Here is a 23,696-nt window from a genome sequence, read left to right on the forward strand (position 1 = left end):
GGAGGAACTATTTGGCCCTAAGATAAAAGCAAAATACTGCGGATGCTGGAAATCTGAAACAAAAACAGAAAATTCTGGAAAAATTCAGCAGGTCTGGCAACATCTGTGGAGTTTCTCCTCCTCTAATATAGTTTAAATTCCACCACATTTCTATTTCTCTTTAGCTCTGAAGAAGAATCATACGGACTCGAAACATTAACTCTGTTTCTCTCTCCACAGAAGCTGCCAAACCTGCTGAGTTTTTCCAGCAATTTCTACTTTTTTAATAGTTTGGCCCAATATGCCTGTGCTGCTGTTCACCCTTCACAAGCTGCCTCACGTTCTGGTTATTTCGTCCTATTGACCTTTGCTATTCTTTTCTTCCTCATGTACTTATCTAGCTTTCCCTTAAATACATTCTAGTCACCTCAACCGCTCCATATGGAGTTTCACATATCCTCTACCAAAGAGTTTTCTCCTGACTCCCTTATTGGATTTTTTAGTGTCTGTCTTATATTTAAGGCCCCTAGTTTTGGACACCACCCCCGCCCCCCCCAAAGCAATGGAAACATCTTGTCCACAACTACACTATCAAGTCCCTTCATAATTTTAAAGACCACCAGCAGGTTATTTCTCAGTTTCGAGAGAAAAGACAACCAGCCTGTTCAGTCTTTCCTGATAGTTAAACACCTTCAGTTTACAAGGTATCATCCTTGTAAATCTTAATTGCACTTTCTCCAGTACTTCTGTAATCTTTATGTAATATGCAGACCAGAATTTTGAACAGCATTCCAAGTGTGAGCTGAATAAGGACCTGTATAAGTTATGTAATTGTACTGATCTGTATATACTGAGGAGAGGACTAAATCGTAAACCTGATAACTTTATGGTCAAAGATAAAATCTCTTCAACTCAGGTTCCAAGTTCGGTGAAACGGTACATGATATCCTCCATCGATTCTGCAAGTATCCTGCTGGTCATTAGGGGTGAGGCCACAGGCTCTGCTGCCCCATCTGAGATCAACATTCGACGAGGATCTGTGCTGTTCATCGCAGCCAACGAGGGTGTTGACTTGTGCATTCGCTCAATGGATGGGATGCTTCTTTTCAGAGCGTGCTGCATGTTGTAACCTCCTTCAACCTCCATTCCATATCCTTGTGATTAAAAATGCACTGCACCGTAGTACTGTAGACCAGTGGACAGATTGTGCTGGGGCGATGTGTACGAAAGAGGTTAATCTATTATGCATCTGTGATGAGATTCAAAATTTACATTGTTAAAATATTTTATTTGCTAATCCTTTTTCCCTTGCTTTATTTCAGTCGAGATAATATAGTGTCTTTTGTTGCTTTGTCCTGGAACAATATGTTTGTTTTAGTTTTGAAGTGTTCAGTTCCACACAACCCCCCCACCCTCCCCAACTCATCCATCAGTTTGCTGAATTAGCAACGTACAGCCTGGCTGTTTCACAAGGCTTTGTCATAACGATCTGTGGTCAGAAGCCACTTCGTTTGCTGGTGAACTTGGATGCCCAACTCCTGGTTGATGGGGGAAAGAACATGTTTTTAAACTGTCCAAAGAATATTAATGCTTTGGGAGTTGGAGCCAAAGTTGTTGCAATACTGAGGTAATGACCAGTGTTCTACTTCCTGACATTTAATACCTCATTTCAGGACTGTTCAGCTAACCCTGTGATTGTGTAAAAGTGACAGCTGCTATAAATCCTAACCATCCTTTTAAATAGAACAGGGCATTAAGTTTCTTCCAATAAAAGTTTCAGTGCGCTGGTGTTCAGTAAGGATTCCTTCGCCTGTCCAGCTGTCTCATCACACGCAAACCGGATGGTGCACCAGATTTTTCAACTTTAGGGAATTGTGTTTTTGGAAACACTATCTTTTGTTTGGATCCTCCCCCGCCACCACCCCCTGCCCCTGACAATTGTGTTACAAATCACAAAACGTATAGCACAGAAGGAGGCCATTTGACCTCTAGCTCTTAGAAGAAGCTATCCAATTAATCCCATTTCCCTACCCCGATAAATGAATCATTTCAAGTATTTATCCAATAATAACATCGTAGTGTTGATTTTGTTTTTGATCATATTTAAAATCATATCATGGTATATTATTGGGGCCATGATGTGGAGGGTTTGTTCAAATACTTTAGATGTGCCTTGCAATTCAGAAGAAAGGATTTTTTTTAACTGCGCTAGAATATTCAGATGAGAGGCTGTGCAAATTTTGAGTATTTCTCTGAAGCATTATGGCAACGCCTGTCTGACAATACCTGTGGGAATGGCGTCCCTTGTCAGCAGGTTTTCTGGCTAGAGTTACTCACCTGTTAGTTACGCTCCAGAACAAAATACCTCCCGCCCTGCAGCCTGTGCAACACATCTGGGGATTGAACGCTGGCAAGTGGAGGGACATCACTGTGAGGAGGAGGTATAACTACTCAGTGTTCAACCAGGTACTGGAATCACCTGCATAATTTTGTGTTGGGCAGGTGCCCCTCCCCGCCAAATGCAAAATGTAACCAGCGCTTAAGTGCCAGGGAGAAGAACTGTTCTTTGTTTGACAGACTAACTAGCAATTAACTCTCTCCTTCCCGTTCCACATTGTGTCAAATCAGTATCTGTGGATTAACAGCATTACTGCCATTCTGTCCTTGAGTGATTGCTACAGACATATCTAAACAGACGGTATCGAAGGCATGCTGCCTTGCACTACATTTGCTCATTTTAATTACACAATGAAAGTTTACCTCAGACCTGAAACATATGCTGCTGTGAATTGAAGCTCATTGTGTACTCTAGAAGTTGAGAGGCAGAGGAGGAGGAAACTGCTATTTTAATGAAGAAATACAGTTAGACTAGATTTATTTTTCCTTCAGAGTTTTATAAAGCTGAATGAATTACATTAAACCTTTACCTCAAATTGAGAAGTCAAGGATCATGGTGCAGGAGATGATAAAAGTTGAAAACTGTATTAGCATTTGGCTGCTTCAAGAAAAAATTCTGAAGTTTCACAAATTGGAAGGGAAATGTAAATTAATCATCTGTCTTCCACTTTGAGATGTGAATCTACTGCTTAGTCTTTTTTTATATTGGAACTTAATTTAACATTAAAAAGTCTTGAACTGATCTGAGTCAGCTGCCACTGAATTGGTAAAAAGACAGATATGATTGCTAGAAGATAGTTTATGGAGAGATAAGGGAGTAGAGGAAAGATGCACGTTAGGTACAAGGGACTTTGGTGCTTCTGTATGGCAGAGGGAGAATTTCTCTGCATAGCAGACCTAGATGCTCTAGTGCAAGCCAGTGTTCCAGAAGTGTCCCCCCACCCCCCCTCATCCCCCGCCAAGTTAGAGGCCTGTATTTTGGGCTTCCACCAGCAAGTGATCTCCGAAACCTAGATTGCGGCTCCTGGTGTGCTGTTGGGAGATATAGTCTACTTCCTTGCTACTGCTTTGTTCTGGGTGCAGGAATACAGTATGCCTACAGTTGGAGGGCACATTATCAATATACAAGCATCATTAAGCTTTGGCTGCTAATTGTTCAGTTGCCAGCTGCTTTCTTGGCTAATGATTGATCAGTGGTTGCTGATCACAACTAGAAATGTTGGCAAATAAAAAGGAAACTGCTGAAAATGTGAACTGAAATTATAAAACGGTAGAAAATCTGAACTGTTGTTCAGCTGACATCAGAAAAAAGACATGCAAAAGGATTGGGATTTTACATATTCACCCTTCATTTGCTGGTGGAAACATAGGTGGGGAGGGATAGAGAGCAGATTGTCCAGCCACCAAAGCAAGAGGAAGTTAATGGTTAAATGATCTGTGAACTGCTTAACATGGAAGCAAGAAGTAATACCTAGTTTGACAGTATTTACAGCATTGAAAGAGACCATTTGAGCCAACTGGCTTATGCTGGTGTTTGTGTTCCACATGAGCTTCTATCCACCCTTCATCTGATTTCACCAACTCATTTGTTCCTCCTCCGTTTAGGTTTAAATGCATCTACAGTATTTGCATGAACTGCTCATTGTGGTAGTGAGTTCCACATTCCAACCACTCTCTGGGAGAAGCTCATCTTGGTGAGGCAGTGAAAGGAAGATTAGAAAATTGAAGTATGTGCCAATAACTAGGGTGATTAAAAATTAAATAAAGTTATGTACAGGAAAATTAATTCCTCTAGATCTGGACAGACAAAAATGTTAATGCAGTGGGTTCCACCGTTGCCCCAAACCCCCCACTCCTCTTGGCAAAACCACCACTAGAGCTGTGTTCTGGCAAAAAGTCTCGATCCACCTGCCTTTTCACCCAGCAGTTCCAACATTTGTTTTCTGTTCATCATTACATGCCTTGAATTAGCAGTTTCCAAGTTGGCCTGCTGTCAATGGAACCCAGCCTAAGGGAGTGAGCTCTGAACAAGAACTGAGACGCAGGTTTGAAGGCATATTGAGTACCACCAGTGTTAATGGGCAGGTACATTCTTCTGGTAGATTACCAGTATTGTAAAAGCAGTTGCTTGTCAGACACTGACTGTTTTACCCCAGCTGTCTGCTCTGTAGTTGTTTTGCAGTCCCTCAGGCTCATTTTTCCAACTTTTGTAGGCTGCTGCTTCTACTCTTGAATGTTTTACACTTGGGGTTTAAAAACAAAAATAAAATACAATTCTCAAGGAATGTGCTTGTTCTACCCTGTGAGCTTTGGTTGGTAAGTGCTGCACTTGGTGTGGAATTGAGGGACAGAGACCAGGAAGGTCTCAGCGTTGATCCATATGCTGCGTTGTGTCCTTCAGCTGCTCTTGGCTGATGCTGGCAATTAAGGATGTACTATTACTGGGGCAGAAAATTAGAATAGCACTCCCAACCCCAGTTGCTATCTGGTGCACCTGTATTGAATATAGGCCCAAGTTTGCCCTTGAAGCCTGCCCCTTACTGATCTGCCACATCTGTCGATCTGCCTCCCACCACATTGAGGGAAAGAAACTGCAGCTATCTGTTTTTTTTTAAACATTCATTCATGGGATGTGAGCTTTGCTGGCTGGGTCAGCATTTATTGCCCATCCCTAGTTGCCCTTGAGAAGGTGTTGGTGAGCTGCCTTCTTGAACCACTGCAGTCCACGTGCAAATATTATGGTAGTATATCGGCTATGTTACTGCACTAGTAATCCAGAGGCCCAGACTAATAATCCAGACAAAGTGAGAATTTGTATTCAATTTAAAAATCTGGAATTTAAAACCGATGTCAGTGACCAGGAAGCTGTCAGATTGTCATTAAAACTCAACCGATTCACAAATGCCCTTTTAGGGAAGGAAAGATATAATTGCATTAGAAGCAGCTCAGAGAAGGCTCACTTGACTCATTCCTGGAATGAGGGGCTTGGAAGCAAGTTTGAACAGGTTGGGCCCATACCCATTGGTATTTAGAACAATGAGGGGGTGATCTTATTGAAAGATATATGATCCTGAGGTGATTTGATAGGGTGGATACCGGGATGTTGTTTCCACTTCCGGGGGAGACAAAGCCGGGGACACAATTTAAGAATAAGAGGTCTACCGTTTAAGATGCAGATGAGAATATTTTTCTCTGTGGGTTGTTGGTATGTGGAATTCTCTTCCCCAGAAAGCAGTGAAGGCTGGGTCACTGCATTTATTCAAGGCAGAATTAGACAGACTTTTGATGGTCAAGGGAGTGTCGAAGGTTATTGGAGGGGGGGGTCAGGCAAAGTGGAGTTGAGACCACAACCAGATCAGCCATGATCTTATTGAATGGCGGAGCAAGCTCGGGGCTGAATGGCCTACTCCTATTCCTAAGTTCCTATGAAAGCTGCGGTCCTTGCCCATTCTGGCTCATACATGATTCCAGACTCTCACCAATGCCTAGCAAAACACTCAACTGTGTGTAAACTACCCAATGGCAACTAGGAATGTGCAATAAATACTGGCCTTGCCAGAGACCCTGTCATCCCGTGAATGAATTAAAAAAAATTAAAAATCTACATCTTTAAGAAGGACTGAATGTGAAAACAGTGGGAGCAGCCATTTTTGAGACATCCAAGTCTGTTTATCATTTAAAGTCCTTGAATCTAGTCGCTAAACATGGATTGAGGCTGGCCACAAATGAATACTCACTTTCTCCCCTTTTCCTCATGCATGGTGTTTAAGGGCTTAGTCAGAATGGGGGAAGGGAATGAGATCATTACCTGGCAAGCCATAGATGGTATGTGGCCCATGAATTGCACCAAAAAGAAGCACTTTGCTGTTTAGACAAACCTTTGGTTTTAGGTGTAAATTTGGTGATCAGCGTACAATGGGATGAAATGATTAAGAATAAACTGTAACAAAAAGTATGTTCAATTATTTACCCATGTTCTTAGCTGAAAATTGAGAAAAATGTTGATGCTAGTGATCAGCATTCCTTCATCCTGTTGTCAATGTACATGTGCAGTTCGAAATAAAATATGTGATGACTTTCAAATGTGTCAAGAATCTATGTTTTCCTTTTCACAATCATTAATTCACTTGGTAATCTAAAACTGAATGTTTGAAATCTCAAGTGCAAACAGTAAATGCTGGAAAGGTCCATTAGCACATGGAAGAGAAAAGATGATTTTGAATAAGGCCCTTTGTTAAAAGTGTCACCCTTCTTCAAATGTCATCTAACAACTTTGTGGCTGTCTTTTCATCTTTATTCCTTCCAGTTCCTTTTCTCCTCATCTCCCCTCTTTTGAAAGTATTTTGATACTTTTTTTTAAGGTGCAAGTTGTTGGACAGTTGGTCAGGGCCTCTGCTTTCTGCGTCAGTTTTGACAAACGGGCTTTGTCCAAATTATCTTTTTCCAGATGAAGGCAGAACTGTAAGTATCCAGTTAGTTTTTGATTAAATTTATCACATTATTATAGTAAGAATAAAACAGTTGGATGATTTTGATAAACTTTTGACCCAATGACCATCTGCACAGGCGTGCTTGGGAATTTTTTTGTTTACACTTTTTTTTCCATGCAACCTACTACCTTTAACAAACTAGCAGCTTCAGAAATGCATGAAACAGCTATTTTATAAAAGGTTTTCTGGGAACAGTAAAGATTAAGACTACTAGGTATATTCAGAGGAAAAGGAATTTCCTGGCATATGATAGAAATAGATGCCACCACTGAGCTTCTTTCTCGAATGACACCTGTCCTAGCCTTGCACTGAGTATCATGCCCCACGCATATTCTAGGGGCTGTCTATGTTGCCTACCTTGCCCCACCCCCCCCAACCTTGCCACGCCCCCAACCTTGCCCACCCCCCCCTTGCCACTTCCAGGCTTGGCTCTGCTGGCTGCTTTGAATTGGCTGTCTCCAAATCCAGGCATTGAGGAAAATGGGGGAGTGGGACGAATTGGATAGCCCATGCGCAATGGGTCGAGTGGCCTCCTGCGCTGGATGACTGAGTGGGAGAATTGTATGAGTCCTCCCATTCTAGGGGGCGCTGTCGGTCTGACTGTTGCTTTCCCCCCCCCCCCCCCCCTCCCGCCGCTCGGCGCGCTTTGCTCCTTGTCGGCAGCTCTATGGTAACAGCGGCGAAGCGGGTCACAATGTGCGGCCTGGGCGCCGAGTGAGGGAACCGGGCCGGAGGGGCCGATGAGGATGAGCTACCAGCCGGTCCCCAGTACCGAGGAAAACCTTCGGGCCGGGCACCAGAGGAAGGAGCGCAGCTGGGGTCCCGTCCGGAAAGATCTCCGAACCGGTAAAGGTGAAGGGGAAGAAGGGGGGAAGGGGAGGAGGGGAAGAAGGGGGAAGGGGGAGTGGGGGGAAGGGGAAGAAGGGGGGAAGAGGGGAAGGGGAGGAGGGGGGAAGGGCAAGAGGGGGGAAGGGGAGGAGGGGGGAAGGGGAAGAAGGGGGGAAGGGGAAGAAGGGGGGAAGGGGAGGAGGGGGGAAGGGGAAGGAGGGGGGAAGGGGGGAAGGGGGGAAGGGGAAGGAGGGGGGAAGGGGAAGAAGGGGGGAAGGGGGGGAAGGGGAAGGAGGGGGGAAGGGGAAGAAGGGGGGAAGGGGAAGGAGGGGGGAAGGGGGGAAGGGGAAGGAGGGGGGAAGGGGAAGAAGGGGGGAAGGGGGGGAAGGGGAAGGAGGGGGGAAGGGGAAGAAGGGGGGAAGGAGGGGAGAAGGGGGGAAGGGGAAGGAGGGGGGAAGGAGGGGGGGGGAAGGGGAAGAAGGGGGGAAGGGGGGGAAGGGGAAGAAGGGGGGAAGAAGGGGGGAAGGGGAAGAAGGGGGGGAAGGGGGGGAAGGGGAAGAAGGGGGGAAGGGGGGGAAGGGGAAGGAGGGGGGAAGGGGGGGAAGGGGAAGGAGGGGGGAAGGGGGGAAGGGGAAGGAGGGGGGAAGGGGGGGAAGGGGAAGAAGGGGGAAGGGGGAGTTGGGGGGGGGAAGGGGGGGAAGGGGAAGGAGGGGGGAAGGGGGGGAAGGGGAAGGAGGGGGGAAGGGGGAAGGGGGAGTTGGGGGGGGGAAGGGGGAGTTGGGGGGGGGAAGGGGGGAGTGGGGGGGGAAGGGGGGAGTGGGGGGGGAAGGGGAAGAAAGGGGAAGGGGGAGTGGGGGGAAAGGAAAGGTGGGGGAGGGGGGAAAGGGGAGGAGGGGAAATCGGGGGAGGGGGGAAAGGGGAAAGGGGGAGGGGGGAAAGGGGGGAGGGGGGAAAGGGGAGGGGAAAGCGGGGGAGGGGGAAAGGGGAGGGGAAAGCAGGGGAGGGGGGAAAGAGGGGGGAAAGGGGAGGGGAAAGGGGGGAGGGGGGGAAAGGGGGGGGGAAAGGGGAGGGGAAAGTGGGGGGGAGGAGGGGGAAGGGGAGGGGAGGAAGGGGAAGGGGAGGGGAGGGGGGGAAAGGGGGGAAGGGGAGGGGAGGGGGGGAAAGGGGGGAAGGGGAAGGGGAGGGGAGGGGGGAAAGGGGGGAAGGGGAGGGGGGAAAGGGGGGAGGGGAGGGGGGGAAAGGGGAGGGGAAAGCGGGGTGGGAAAGGGGAAGGGGAGGGGGGAAGGGGGAAAGCGGGGTGGGAAAGGGGAAGGGGAGGGGGGGGAAGGGGAAAGCGGGATGGGAAAGGGGAAGGGGAGGGGAAGGGGGGGAAGGGGAAAGGGGAGGGGAAAGCGGGGGGGGGGGAAGGGGAAGGGGAGGGGGGGAAGGGGAGGGGGGAAGGGGAAAGGGGAAGGGAAGGGGAGGGGGGGAAGGGAGGGAGGGGGGGAAGGGGAGGGGAGGGGGGAAGGGGGAAGGGGAGGGGGAGGGGGGGAAGGGGAGGGGGGGGGAAGGGGAAAGGGGAGGGGAAAGCGGGGGGGGGAAAGGGGAAGGGGAAAGGGGAGGGGAAAGCGGGGGGGGAAAGGGGAAGGGGAAAGGGGAGGGGAAAGCGGGGGGAAGGGGAAAGGGGAGGGGAAAGGGGAAAGGGGGGGAAGGGGAGGGGGGTGAAGGGGAGGGGAAAGGGGGGTAGGGGCAGGGGGGGAGAGGGGGGAAGGGAAGGTGTGGAAAGGTGGAAGGGGGGGAAAGGGAAGGTAGGCAAAGGGGGTGGGGAAAGGGGGAGGGAAGGGGGTGGGGAAAGGGGAGGGGAAAGGGGAGGGTGGAGGAGTGGGGAAAGGGGTGGGGAGGGGGGAGGGGAAAGGGGAGGGCGGAGGGGGTGGGGAAAGGGGAGGGGAAGGTGGTGAGTGAGGGGAGGGGGGAGTGGGAGGGAAAGGGAAGGGGGAGGGGGAGGAGGGTAGGGAAAGGGAAGGTGGAGGGGGGGAGGGAGGAGGAGGAGGGTAGGGAAAGGGAAGGTGGAGGAGAAGGGGGTGGGGAAAGGGAGGGGGGAGGGGAAGGGGGTGGGGAAGGTGGAGGGGGTGGGGAAAGGGAGGGGGGAGGGGAAGGGGGTGGGGAAGGTGGAGGGGGTGGGGAAAGGGAGGGGGAAGGGGGTGGGGAAGGTGGAGGGGGAGGGGAAAGGGAAGGTGGAGGGGGAAGGGGGAGGGGAAGGATGAGTGGGGGAGGGAGAGGAGGGGGAGGGGAAGGGAGGGAGAGGGAGGGGGAGTGTGGGGGAGGGGGAGTGGGGGGGCGGCAGGGGGAGGGGGAGTGGGCGGGGGAGTGGGAGGGAGAGGGGGGGAAGTGGAGGGAGGGGGAGTGGGAGGGAGGGGGAGTGGGGGGGAGGGAGGGAGGGGGAGTGGGGGGGGAGGGAGGGAGGGGGAGTGGGAGGGAGGGGGAGTGGGAGGGGGTGAGGGGGGATGGGGAGTGGGGCAAGGGGGAGGGGAAGGATGAGGGAGGGGGGAGGGGGAGTGGGAGGGGGGGAGGGGGGATGGGGAGTGGGGGAAGGGGGAGGGGAAGGATGAGTGAGGGAGGGGGGAGGGAGAGGAGAGGGGAAGGGGAGGGGGAGGGGCAGGGAGGGAGAGGGAGGGGGAGTGGGCGGGGGAGTGGGAGGGAGGGGGGGGGAAGAGGGGAGGGAGTGGGAGGGAGGGGGAGTGGGAGGGGGGATGGGGGGGTGGGGGGGGGAGGAGATGTGATTGGGGTGGGGGATTGGGGGGAGCTGGGGAGATCCAGAGTGGGAATCATTGGGGTCATCCAGTTTGCGGACGGATCTGGAGTAAGGGGTACAGGATCTGGGAGGGTCAGTGGGGTTTTTGGGAGGTGAGTGGTTTAGGGAGATTTGGGGGTGGGGGCTGGAATCTGGGGTTTAGGGTAGAGATGGGGTTGGGGAGGGCGGTGATTGGAGGTTGTATTTGGGAGTCTGGAGTCAAGGGGGAATGGGGAGAGTTGAGGTCTGGTGATGGGGGTGGGTGGTGGTGGTGGTGGTTGTGGGGGGGTGGTGGTGGCGGGTGGGGGGGTGCTCTTGGATAGGATCTGGGACCTGAGTCAGGGGAAAATGGGAGAGTTGAGGTCTGGGAGTGTTGGGATCAAAGGGTGTCCAGGATCAAGGGAGGAAGGGAGAGTCAAGGTCCAGGGGGATGGGGAGGGGTTTGTGGTTCAGGTAACCACTGAACAATGGGAGCAATACTAGAGTAATAACTAGAATATTCCTCATTATAATGAAATGATAATGCATTGTCATGAGATTTTATTATAATTAAAAATCAATCTTTTTGGGATTTCATAGCATTAAGACAGTTTAAAAACATTTGTACATTTTTAAAATAGTTTTTCAATATATTGTCTATTTTTATAAAATTAAAAATGCAAACTGTGACCCAGCAAGAGTTGGTGCTTTAACGAGTAAGGTTAAATGGGCACTTCAATTTTTTTCCCCCGAAGTTGATTTCTCATTCCCCTTAAACGTTTTACTTTGCAATCCGTCTGGATTTTGTGCAATCTGCTCCTATTGCTAACGAGTACTCTGTATCAGGGACATGACATCCCCATCTAATATTTCTCATCGTTGCCCTATCCTACAGCTTTTACTCAGATTTGGAATGGGTTGGAGAAAGGATCAAATCTACTTTTGTATCTTTTACAGAAGTTGTTTGTGTCTAAGAGTGGAAGATGCCAAAATTAGGCTATGCTTATGAAATTGAAGTGAGTCGTTACCATTACTGATGGGTATCACTTGACTTGTACACCTGAGACACATCACACACGTAGGCATGTGATGTTTTTTTGTTTTCAGCCACAGCTGTCATCTTCTAAAAAAATTCCTTAGATTATTTACCTGCCTGTATTGTGACTTGGGAAAAGTTGGTTTATTCATTGCAAGAAGAGGATAGTTCATTGGTGAAAAATAAAGTTGTCAAGTGGATCTCTGCAGTGCAGAAGACTCTATAGCTCTTTTAAAGAGCTGGCACACTTGTAATGGGCTGAATGGTCCCCTCTTTGCTGTATCATTCTATGAAGACACCTGAGGATAGCAATTCCAAAATGTATTGCAAGCCTCTTGGGTAGAACTTACAGCACAGAAATAGGCCTTTTGACCCCCTATGCCAGTATTTATGCTCCATACCAACCTTTTCCTACCCCTCTTCTAATCCCATCACTGTAACCTTCTATTCATCTTCCCTTAGTGTTTATCTATGCGTCCATGCCTTTTGTCTTGACCGTTCCTTGTAACAACAAGTTCCGCACTTCTATCGCTCTTTGGGTGAAGAGTTTACTATAAATATTTACTACAAATGTTTACAGCTTTGTCTGAAATTTCTTTAGTGTAAGTGTATTAATACATTTATGTTAACACTTCTGCCATAATAGCAGAGAGGATGTCCAGATGACTGCATTTGTAGTTTTATTCCACAGTTCAATTTCTGTGGCATTTAGCTCTGGGAATAAATGTAACTGATGACACTTTTGGCTCCATTCCAATAATCCTCCTTGTGCTTAATGCAGGAATCAGCTTTCATAGACAAATCCATGCCTCGTATGAGTTGAAACCTGACATAATACATAAAATTAAAAAAAGAAAGACTTGCATTTAATAATGCCTTTCATGACCATCAAATATCCCAAAGCATTTTACAGCCAATGAAGTACTTTTGATGTGTAGTCAGTGCTGTAATGTAGGAAGTCATTTGGCGCACAGCAAACTTCCACAAGTAGCGATGCGATAATCACCAGATAATCTGTTTTGTGATGTTGATTGAGGAATAAGTATTGGCGAGGACACTGGGGAGAACTCCGCAACTCTTCAAAATAATGCTTTGGGATCTTTTACGTCCGCCTGAAAGAAGATAAGACCTTGGTTTAACACCTCACCCAAAATGACAGCTTCCTCAGTACTATACTGGAGTGTCAGCCTTCACTTTTGTGCTCAAGCTCTGGAGTGAGACTTGAACCCAAGGGTGCTAACAACCGAGCCGCAGCTGACATAACATCTAGGATGGTGTTGGTCCAGGACAAACAACTTACTGTTCTATTGCTGGGTTAGGCAACAGAAAAAAATATATGGTTCATCCCGCATACAGTTCAACTTTTTCTTTAACAGCCTCAATTGGATTGCTATCTGAAAATAATGTGCATGGTTACGGGGATAAGGGAGGGGAATGGCACTAGGCAGAATGCTCTTTCAGAGTGCCAGTGCAGACACGGGCCGAATTACCACCTCCTGTGCTGTAAAGATTCTGTGATTCTTAAAACAGCCTTCCACCAGCAAATGTAGCTCAGGCTAAGTTGAACTAAGTAATTTATTATCAAAATGTATGATTATATGGAAGCAATAATAATCAAATGTTAAATAGTCCTTGATTATTACCAATATTTTAAAACCCCTTTTCTTAAACCAAATGTTATATTTTTGTTAGGCATGATGTCAAGGGATATGAAACAAAAGGCAGGAAAATGGCATTGAAGTATAGAACAACCATGATCTAATTGAATGAGAAGGGACTGAAAGGCCTACTCCTGTTCCTATGTCAATTCCAGTAATCAGAATAGGCACCCTTACATTACAGTCAAGTTTTTCAAATGATGTTTCTGGTTTCAATTCAACAGATCACAATCTATGTGTGTTTAAAAAATTTTGCATCAGAAAGAACCTTCCACTGTTTATATTACCTTGATTGTTCATTCTAAATCCGCTGTCTCCTTTTTTAAATAAGGTGCCATTCCTCTTTCAGATAGTACCCAGGGTTGTCCGGAGTTGATCTGCAGTTGGATTCTGATCGTCCTTACTTCTCTGTTGATGATACTCACTTTTCCAATCACAGGATGGTTTGTTCTAAAGGTACACAATCCAAAACACCAAATCTGATTTGCACTCCCCCCCCATAGTGGCCCCTTCTGCAGCAGAATTAAGAGAGTAGGAGGCTCTCGGTTACCAGTCAGCACTGAATTATCTGATCTAAGTTGGGACACTTGTGGCCTAGGATTGGAAAATATTCAGCCAGAGTGCCCCGCTCTTAGGTGTCACCTTTTGGCAAGTCTGTGATGATGCTAAATACCATCAGCTTTGTGGTACTGGAATTCTGATTACAGTAGAAAAATGTCCTCTTGAAATAAAATTGTAAAATTATATCACTGAAAGTGCCTTTATATAGCACCTTATATCTCTCCACGTACAAGCTTGAACAGGCTGTAATAGAAGCAATAATACTGCACATAGTAAGATCCCACAAACAAGAATGAAACTAAAGACCAGGAAATCTTGAGTGAGGAATATTAGCTAAGCCACCAGGGAATTCCCTGCTCTTCAGGTATTGCTGTGGGATCTTTAACCTATCACAACTATTGAGTTAGGAAAGAAGCGTCTTGGCTTAATGTTTTACTTGAATAGCAGTGCAACACTTGGTGCTGCACTAAAAGGTCGGCCTACATTTGTGTGTTCGAGCCCTGGAACGAGGCTTGACTCAAAACAATGGGCGAGTGGAAGACCACTGAGGGAAATGAAGGTTGGTACAAGGGGGGGGTCAGTCTTCCAGTATTTGCTGCTTGTGCCCCCCCATGGCCTGCCCTGAAGACAGCTTTCCATTCCTCCAATAACCCAACCACCACATTTTCAGCAATTTGAATAATGCCAGGACTTTGGTGGCTACGTTTCATGACCAGAAACACTAGTTTTCGGCGTTTCTTTTTCTTGTTAATACATTAAATTCTGCTTTGACCGCATGATACTCCAGGGGCTTGTACTGGTGTTTGAGATTTACATCCTGGGGTTCTTCCCCATTTTCCCATGGTAAATACAAATTGTTCACCCCAGTTATGACTTAGGAACAGCTCCGACTGAGCCATTGAGTTCTAGGTGCTTTGTGTGGGATGTTGGGGACTGCAAGTTACTAATAGCATTTTACCCACTGTTTCTGTTTTCAACTGCAGTCAGTGCCGAAGTATGAGCGATTTGTTGTGTTCCGCTTAGGGAGGATCATTGGCAGCAAAGGCCCCGGAATGATCCTCTTGTTGCCTTTTATTGACCACTGGCAGAAAGTTGACCTCCGATCTAAAACTTTCACTATCGCACCGTTTGAGGTACGTGACCTTTTCGGCCCTGATTTCTGGAAGGTAAATCTGAGCCACTAAATTACGGCTGGCGGTCTTAACAAACCAAGTGCCAAATGTTGCATCTGGCGGGGTGCCGAGACCACCGATGAAGGCGAGACGAGATTTCAAATGATACCCAAGGCTGCCATTTGCCCTAAAACAAGGAACTGCAGCATGAGGAGCTTATAACATTGCTCAAAATGTGGTATTTAGCCCACTGGCCTTGTTTCCAGTATCTCGATTTGTTTCCCTGTTCACGTGTGGAAAAGTTCTCATTTTTATTTTCTGTTTTTTTTTCGGTGCTGTGGATTAACTCGCTGGCTCTTGCTGTGCTCTCATGATCCTGTTGTGTGGTGACTTTGATGCAAGAATCTTGCTGCCTGATGTTCTTTTCCGGTTTTTGCTGAGATCTGCCTGTCAGTAGGCCCCAGGTTTGACTGCTGGTGGTCTTCCAGGTGAACAGACCATGGGAATGGTAAACCTTATGCAAGAATAGGATGCTTGTCACTGTCAAGTAAGCTCACTGTTTCGGCTTGAGTGTGAATTTGTTATTGCTCAGATCTTTATCAGAAGCCAGCATTTTCCTGGACCGTCTGTACAAATTTGGGGATCTTGGTGCCGTAAGTTTACCTGTAGCTAAGTGTAGCGATCTGTCCGATGTCACTATGCCCAAAATGATCGGTGACCCACCTGTATGTGAAACTGGAGGATGCCCGGTAACTGTGGCAATTAAGAAGCAAGCATCAGGGCCTTCTGCAGGTAGAACTTAAAGTAGACATATTGTTGGTTTTCTGGAGGCATCATGTGCAGTTACTTACATGGGAAATGTGTGCCCAGTTCAGATCACACACAAACAAGTAGCTGGTGTGTGTTATGTACCTGAACGACAGTCAGATTTCAGTTGTTGTGGCCCAGTGAACAGAGAGTTCTAAACGGTAGTCAGAGCTCTGAGAGTAGTTCACTTTTTCTTTCTTTAACCGCATCCCCCCCACCTCCAGTTTTCACTGCTCTTCTGTCAGCATTGCCTCATTCATGTGGGAGCATGGTTCCATGGGAATCTGGAATAACTGGCATATCTTCCATGGCATTGCTCATGGTAAGTCCGAAGATGTCCTATTTTACCAGGAGTGGAGCATTACACCATTTTACCAACTGTGTTAAAAATGCTGCTTTTTGACGTTTGATCTATCTATCCTTTTTAAGGCTGCAAAGTTGAGTTTCTTTAAGTAGGCATGGCCTGAGGTCAGTTAGAGATTAAATGCGGGTAAAACACTTCTTGAGCTCAATTACAGATTCTTTTTAGATTGGCAACTGCTTGTAAATTCTTGCAGTTTCCTGCCCAAAGTCTAAAGACACCACAAGGAACTGACTGGCGTTTTGATGTGTGTGGCCTGGAATTTTGCATATGAGGCAAATTGTGACACCTGAAGTGTCACAATATTTTGGAATATCGCCACAGAATACATTGTTTCATAAGAAAAGGCACAATGTAGCCCTTAAAATACAGCATGTCAGACTGTGGGTGTGTGCCCCTTAAAGGCTCCACAGTCTAACTGCGGTGAAGTGAGCGTAATAACAAAAGAAACAGTAGCAGAAGGAGGCCATAGAGCCCCTCAAGTCTGCTCACCATCCATTAAAAGCATATCTTAAATCTCAACTTCACTTCCCTGTCCAATCCCGATAAAAACCCTTCATTGCCTCAGTGTCCAAAAACTGACCAACCTCAGCCGTGAATGCACTCAGTGATTGAGCATCCACGGCCCTCTGGGGTGGAGAATCCCAAAGATTCACAAGCCTCTGAAGAGTTTCTCCTCACCTCAGTCCAAAATGGCTGATTCCTTACCCTGAGACTGTGGCTCCTTAGTTCTAGACTCTTCAGCCAGGGGGAAACAGCTTTTCAGCATCTACCCTGTCAAAACCCTCTAAGAATTTTATAAGTTTCAATGTGATCACCGCTCATTCCCTTAAATTCCAGCGAGCATGCACCCATTCTATTTAATCTATGGCTGAATTCATCCAAAGATCAATTAAAGCGCTGCAGACAGTGAATTCCTTGATTTCTTAACACTTCTCTATCAAGTGTGACACAGGAAGTTTAGTGTGCCATTTTGGTACGTAGCAGAGAAATAAAACATTATCTAATCTCTTGGCACATCACGCAGAAGGTAGGGTAAACTTTCAATCTCTTTCACACAGGCAACATGTAAAGATGGAGCTGTGATCATTATTGGTGCAGAAGTCCACTACCATATCTGGAATCCAGTCCTATCTGTGGCAGTAGTGGAGGATATCGACAGCACTACAGTATTCACTGCCCAGAACATGATGATTCATTTCCTGCTTAAGAGAACGCTGGCAAAAATCCAGGCGGACAAGAATAAATCCGGAGAACAGTTAGCAGTGAGTATGATGTCTCCTTTTGTTTTGGCTGTTGTATCAATCACTGATACCAGGGCCGCAAGGGTTGTGTCCAACGGCCTTGCAGCTTGTTGTATCAAAGTCTCTACTGCTGTTAGAATTTCACTGTAAAATTGTGCCTCAGTAAACGAACAGCACAGCTGTCAGTGGTGAGCAATGTAAATCGGGGATGTCCAAGAAGTCTGAATTGGAGGAATGTAGCGATCTTGGCGGGTTGTAGGGCTGGAGGAGATTACAGAGAGGGGGGAATGCCAGCTTTCATTTAAAGAACTGGGTGAGTCATCAGCTAACACAGGGTGTCCATGGAATTGTGCTTTAAATGAGGTAGCACCTACAGGAGAAGGTAGGGAGCACAGGAGGGGCAATTTAATATGGATGTGCGTTTACTTTAAAAATCTAAACCTCGACCACAAGCCTTGAATGCTCTAAGTTCATTTTGTTTTGACTCATTTTCCTATGCAGATTGAGATTAACAAGAAGACCAGACACTGGGGTCTGGAAGTGCAGCGAGTAGACTTGATTCTGCACAGGGTGATGAAGCAACCACAAAAGATTCCCAAAGAACCTGTGGAGACTCCACCCAGCACTCGACTAAACAAGCTTCCTGCCCCTTTACGGAAGTTAGCTGCACAAATTAAGCGAAGCAGAAGCCCTCCGCAATTGGAAAAGCCTTCTTCACAATCTAGTGAGATTGGTGGTGAGCCAAAGTTCTTTTTAACAGACTGAATGAAAGTATATTGTAAATTCAGCTCCCACTGCCCCCCCACACTCTCCAGAGGTGTCATGAAGCAGATTCTAAGCACTTCACCTGCTGGGTATAGAGTTTGAACCTGTGTTCCAATTAATTGGCTTGAATTTCAGCTTGCCTGTGCTATCAGATTTGGTGTTCTGTGTTATTATTTATCCACCAGTGAGTCAAAAGCACAAAGTGCAGTCCTTTCCAAACCGCTTGGGCTACTGAACGCAAATAGGACAAGCCAGAGAACACTAAATGCAAGCGCAATTAGGACTGAGTTACCAAGGCTTCTAGGCCACATAAACACAAGAGTTGTAATCTAGACAAGGGCAGTCGAACCCGTGAAGACAATGTCCAGCCAAAGTTGGCAATCCTGCTGGGATGTGGGACCAAAGCCAGCGTTGTGTATTAAACAAGAATATGAACCTCGACCTAGTTTGCCTTTCCTAACTGTTGAGGCCAGTTATATTGCCTCTTCTGCCCCCTTGACTGAGAGATCAGCTACCTCAGACTAAGTCTGTACAGTCCAAGCTACTCTCAACACCAACAATTTGTATTTACACAGCACCTTCAGTGTAGCAAGCATTCACAGGAGTGTTAACAGACAAAATGTGACAACTCACCACATAGAGATATTGGGGTAGGTGACCAGAAGCATGGTCAGAGGCTGGTTTTAAGGAATGACTTGAAGGAGGAGAAGGTGGATGTGAGGTAATGGGAGGGAATTCTAGAGCTTGGAGCTTAAGCAGCTGAAAGCAAGGTTCCAAAATTGAGGATGCACAAAAGGTCAGAATTGGAGGGTTATAGAGTTGGAAGAGGCAGCAGAGATAGAGGGGGACAAGGTCATGGAAGGAATTGAACACAAGGATGAGAACTTTAAATTTGAGGCACTGCTGGCCTAAAAGCCCATGTAGATCAGTAAGCACAGGGGTGAGATAGGTGAACAGGACTTGCAAGTTAGGTACTGGGCAGCAGAGTTTTGGATGAGCTCACTTAGGGAGGGTGGAAAATGGGATATTTGTAAATTATATTCTCTCTTAACCAGATGAGTAATCTCTCTGAACTGCTGTTTGAGTTCCTTATAGACAGTGTTCAGGCCTCACCTGAAGAGTCTGGATCTGAAGAATTTGAGAGTGACATTGTCAATCCAGACTGGATACTTTCTAAAGTGAAGGCGTTCCTTACTGAGGATCTTGTGAAACAGATTGGAGCCTGTTATCTTTTCACTGTTAATCAAAAGGATGGAACTCAGAATTTATATTATCTGGACCTCAGCAGAGGTAAGCCAAATGTTTCTTCATTTGCATTGCGTAATGCAGCTTTGTACAGAGGTAATACTCTAATGGCGATATTGCTTTTTATTGAAAAAAATGAGATTACATTTTCATTACAGTATTTTGAAGAGTGTAATTAGACTGTTACTGGAACACACCAGTAACAGTACTGCTCTATCACTTGTTAAGTGACTCATTATCAGTTTAACAAACTGAATGCCGAAGTGCATTCCCTCACTCCCGTCAGACTGCAGCTTTCTGACTACAGGATACCTACATATAAAGTCCAGGAACCATGGCTTTATATTTAATGCAAATTGAAACTATATTTTGTCACTTGATAGTACAGAATTTGAGTATTTCTGAAAAAAGAGACACACTTGAAGCTTTTGTCTTGCACTCATGAGGACCTATGCAGATCGTATCAAACAGCAAGTCCCTTTGGCTGTTCACAATAGGCAGAGTATTCAACCAGCTTGCAAAACTTAACGTAATGTGTAATGTCAGATGTGATTCTACAGTTGGACAGCACACACTGAACAATCCCGAGTGTGCTAAGAATTACACTAACAACCAATTTTAGATTATCAGTCAGGCTCACAATGTGGCTCACTTACACTTGCTAGAAGCTACAAATATTTCATATTCAGGAAACTGTCCTCTGCCAGCAAGAGGAACACGTTCAGGCATTGCGCCTTTTTTGAATTAAACAAAAGCATGGGGGCAATAGTTCCCTGCTGCATTCTCCATGGCAAAGCCTGGACCAGAGTTGACTTGCCGACCAATCAGAGTTGACTTGCCAACCAATCAGCACCCTTTTCTCATGCAGTATTAAATGTTGCTCCCTTTGAAATTTGGCATTCTTGCATCTGTCCTGATTGTAAGATGAAAAGCTTCGACGGCATGTCTCTTTAGAATTTTGTGCTGATTTTTAAGATGTAACTGTAAGGATCATAGCACTTCAAGAAGACCCACAATTAATGCCACCACCATCTGAGTTCAGCTAGGGTTTCAGCAATAAGCGGGGTCTTTGCTACATTAGTCACATCCCGAAAGCCAATTCAATAAAAATACAGACAGTCGCATGAAGTTAAAAGTATACTTTTGTAAGATATTTGATTGAAGTAAACAAATTTCCAAAAAAATGCAACAATATGCTTGAAGATCAGTTACAGTAAGATGTCCTCTTGAGGTTGGGGCTCAGCCTTTATATGTGACCAGAGGGTGTTTAATGTTGTAAAGACTTCATTGCCCTGTGCCAATATTCTTCAATTTTAAAAAAAAAGCAAAAAAAGTACTTACAATGTAAGATGTTGAGATTAGTTAAGACGCTGAGATTAGTTATTGGCTGTCTGTAACTACCTCTTGTTAACTTTCAGATTCTGGCATGGCAGGCTATGGGATGCCTGAAGGAGACCCTGATGTCGCTTTGGAAGTGACAGAGGACACTATGCAGGCTTTATTCTTGGGGGACCTGAAACCTTTTTCTGCCTACATGAGTGGAAGGATACGTATACAGGGCGATTTGAAACTTGCAATGAAGCTGGAGGATCTCATCAAGAAGCTGAATCGATGATGCAGAAGAAACGTGATCCAGTGCCTGCCTCAGGCACAGACTTCTGAGTTTCACGCCTTGTATTTTATTTATTTTTTTTGTTATTTTCTTGAAAGTGCTGTAGTAGCATATTGTTTATAGTTTTTATGGATTAATAATGCATTCCGGGGGGAAAAAAAATAAACTTGTGATACTAGATTACATTGCTACACTATACTGTTCAACTCTCAGGTACTAGGCTCCGGTTAGCTTTGCTATTCTCTCTTCTGTATCTCCCGTGTGTTTTTAACACTGGTTATGCACTGCCTAAAGAGGGTGTTGGAGGCAGATTCAATAATAACTTTCAAAGGAATTGGATCTGCACTTGGAAGAGGAGGTTTGTGGTGGAGTGGGACTAATTTGCATAGCTCTTCAAAGAGCCAGCATTGGCATGGCATGTTGATTGGCCACCTCCTGTAGTTCCAGGTCTTAACAGGTGTGTTGACCTGCTCACTTTGTAAAGTAGGGAAAAGAAACTTAAAATGATTCTGCCTTAATTAACAAATGGCTGGTAATGAGTTCAACGAGACACTTAATACCAGAACCCACTTGGAGTAGAAGTGGGTAAGGAGTCACAGTTGATGGTGCTGTGAAATATCCTCTTTATATTTCTGGCTCGTGTGGATGCCCTCCGGTTACTCACAATTAAAGCACCGGGAGAGTGCTGAGACTGCATTTATATCTGTTGAGTTTTACAGATTAATGTTACTTCCCTCTGAATCGCATTCTGCAGCCTGACCACCATCTTCCTCCAGTTATCTGGATGTAAATTTCTTGCTTCTCCCACAGGGCCATCTTGGCTTCCAGCATACCTAGGAAAACAAGGAGTATGCTTAACAAAACAAAAACAAAGATTCCTGGAAAAACTCAGCAGGTCTGGCAGCATCTGCGGACAGGAGCACAGTTAATGTTTCGAGTCTGAATGACCCTTCAACAGAACAAGGAGTATGTTTTAACCTGGAATTCAATTGGATCTTCGAAGGCGACGTTGCATTGATTGAGATCTAAAGAAAAGTGACAATTGTGTGAATTTATAAAAAAATTCCTTTGTAGAGAAGCTAGGGTCATTGAGAGACAGATAGGTATCTGACCTAAAGGGCCTGATATCTTTTGTTATCTCTTGCTTTATCTCTCCTGAAATGGTGAGCGGCAGATTTAAAATAGTGACTGATTTTGTATAACGTGGAGCTTTTATACATACATTTTTGGTCAATTTGCAGCTGATGTGTGCAGACAAATACTACCTTGTGCCACACTCCAGCTACGTGACTAGCTATGTTTCTCTGTTGTTATGAGGATTACACTGTCCAGGATGCATCACACTGTTAGGTTGAAATTCATTCCCCCCCTTTTTAACAGAGCTTTTAATCCGTAGGTAAATGCTGCTGATGGTATATACACGGTGTCATCCGAGATCCACTGTGATGTGGACCCATGATTCTGATCCCTGGCTAAAGAAGCTGGTTTCAGCCTTGTAAATGCAGGACAGCTGAGCCCACATGCTTGTTCCCTGCGAGTTTATGGAGTCCGAATGCATTTAAGAAGACCAGCCCCTCTCTTCCGAGTAGCGAACGGGCACAAGGTTGAGGTGGCCTAATTGCCCGCTGGCTGGGAAAATGCAGATGGGCAGTGCCCTTGGCCTGCCTCAAATTTGAGTGACCCAAATGAGATGGCGGGAGAGCTTCAGTCCTTCTATTTAAAAGTAGATGAAATATTTTTATTTAAACATTTGTCAAATTAGCAATCCTATTACCAACAGTGGAGATTAAGTACACTTCTAAAGCAGATGATTTGGTCGTCATTGTTTGTGGGAGCTGCTGCATTTCCTACATTACAACAGTGACTACACTTCAAAACTACTTCATTGGCTTAAAGTGCTTTGGATGTTCTGAGGCCATGCAAGGGTCTCTTGTAATGCAGACTTTTAGAAGGTGAATTGCAAGTTTGCAATTTAGTTTGATGTGTGCACACTTGAAAGCTGTTCTAATTTTTGCAAAATAAGAATCCGTTTACAATTGAATCAATGGGAAGAAGCGAGTGCAATTTTGATTGTGCTTGTAAAAATGTGATCAAGGCTAAGGAGGAATTGTGATTCATTTCTATGTTTATTCGCCACAATTTGAAGCTCCAAGATACCAAATTTTTGTACTGAGATCAAAATAAATTGTCACACTCTTCATATTTTGGGGTCTGTGCTGTTATAATTAATTCCATACTTAAGGGCTGTATGAATATCCTGCAGTGTCCACTATACTATACTCATTTTCTATAATTGGCTGCACTGTTCTTAAACGTTTTTAATTTATTATTTATGGGATGTGGGCATCACTGGCAAGGTCAGCATTTGTTGCCCATCCCTAATTGCCCCTGCATTGAGTGGCTTGCTAGGCCATTTCAGAGGGCAGCTGAGAGGCAGTCACATTAGTCCATGTAGTCCAGATCAGGCAAGACTGGCAGATTTCCTTCACTAAAGGATAAAGCCAGATGGGGGTTTTGTGACAATCAGTGATAGTTTCATGGTCATTGTTTACTGAGACTAGCTTTCAATTCCACATTTATTAATTGAATTGAATTTCATTTAGTTTGAATTGAATGCAGTGGTGGGATTATGAATCTCTGTCCCCAGAGCATTAGACTGGGCCTCTGGTTTATTAGTCCACTGACACTACCACTACACAATGATCTCCCTCGTTGACTGTGTGGGGGCCCAGAGCTTTGTTTCTTATTCCTGGGTAAGTTTTTCTCTTTTTCTATATAACTTTACCCACCATCTGAGGTCTTGCAGCTGAGAGCACAGGTTTAGAGCCAGTATCCAGGGACTAAACGCAACC

The 23,696-nt window shown here is 45.8% G+C and overlaps 2 protein-coding genes across 6 annotated transcripts in view; both read left to right on the forward strand.

Annotated features, from left to right (window-relative positions):
• The window catches only part of mpi (mannose phosphate isomerase), a 28,164-nt gene extending 21,705 nt beyond the window's left edge, over window positions 1-6,459 (forward strand). The window contains exon 8 of the mRNA XM_041178479.1: window positions 896-6,459. Within this exon, the coding sequence (XP_041034413.1) occupies window positions 896-1,108 (213 nt within the window). The 3' untranslated portion in view covers window positions 1,109-6,459. The remainder of the gene's footprint in view (window positions 1-895) is intronic.
• A 1,061-nt stretch (window positions 6,460-7,520) lies between these two features.
• stoml1 (stomatin (EPB72)-like 1) lies at window positions 7,521-23,042 on the forward strand. Of its 5 annotated transcripts, none has more exons than XM_041178605.1 (7): window positions 7,521-7,718; window positions 13,487-13,593; window positions 14,682-14,831; window positions 17,040-17,243; window positions 17,724-17,958; window positions 19,083-19,277; window positions 20,651-23,042. In XM_041178605.1, exons 1-7 carry the CDS (start codon window positions 7,607-7,609, stop codon window positions 20,845-20,847), a joined length of 1,200 nt encoding a protein of 399 aa, XP_041034539.1. In that variant the 5' UTR covers window positions 7,521-7,606; the 3' UTR covers window positions 20,848-23,042. The 5 variants fall into 5 exon arrangements, with proteins under 5 accessions (XP_041034539.1, XP_041034540.1, XP_041034544.1 ...); XM_041178606.1 differs by having other exon boundaries at window positions 7,521-7,712; XM_041178610.1 differs by lacking the exon at window positions 17,724-17,958 and having other exon boundaries at window positions 19,073-19,277.
• The last annotated feature ends 654 nt before the right edge of the window (window positions 23,043-23,696 follow it).

This window comes from Carcharodon carcharias, chromosome 32 (genome assembly GCF_017639515.1).
Source record: "Carcharodon carcharias isolate sCarCar2 chromosome 32, sCarCar2.pri, whole genome shotgun sequence".
Taxonomy (NCBI): Eukaryota; Metazoa; Chordata; class Chondrichthyes; order Lamniformes; family Lamnidae; genus Carcharodon; species Carcharodon carcharias.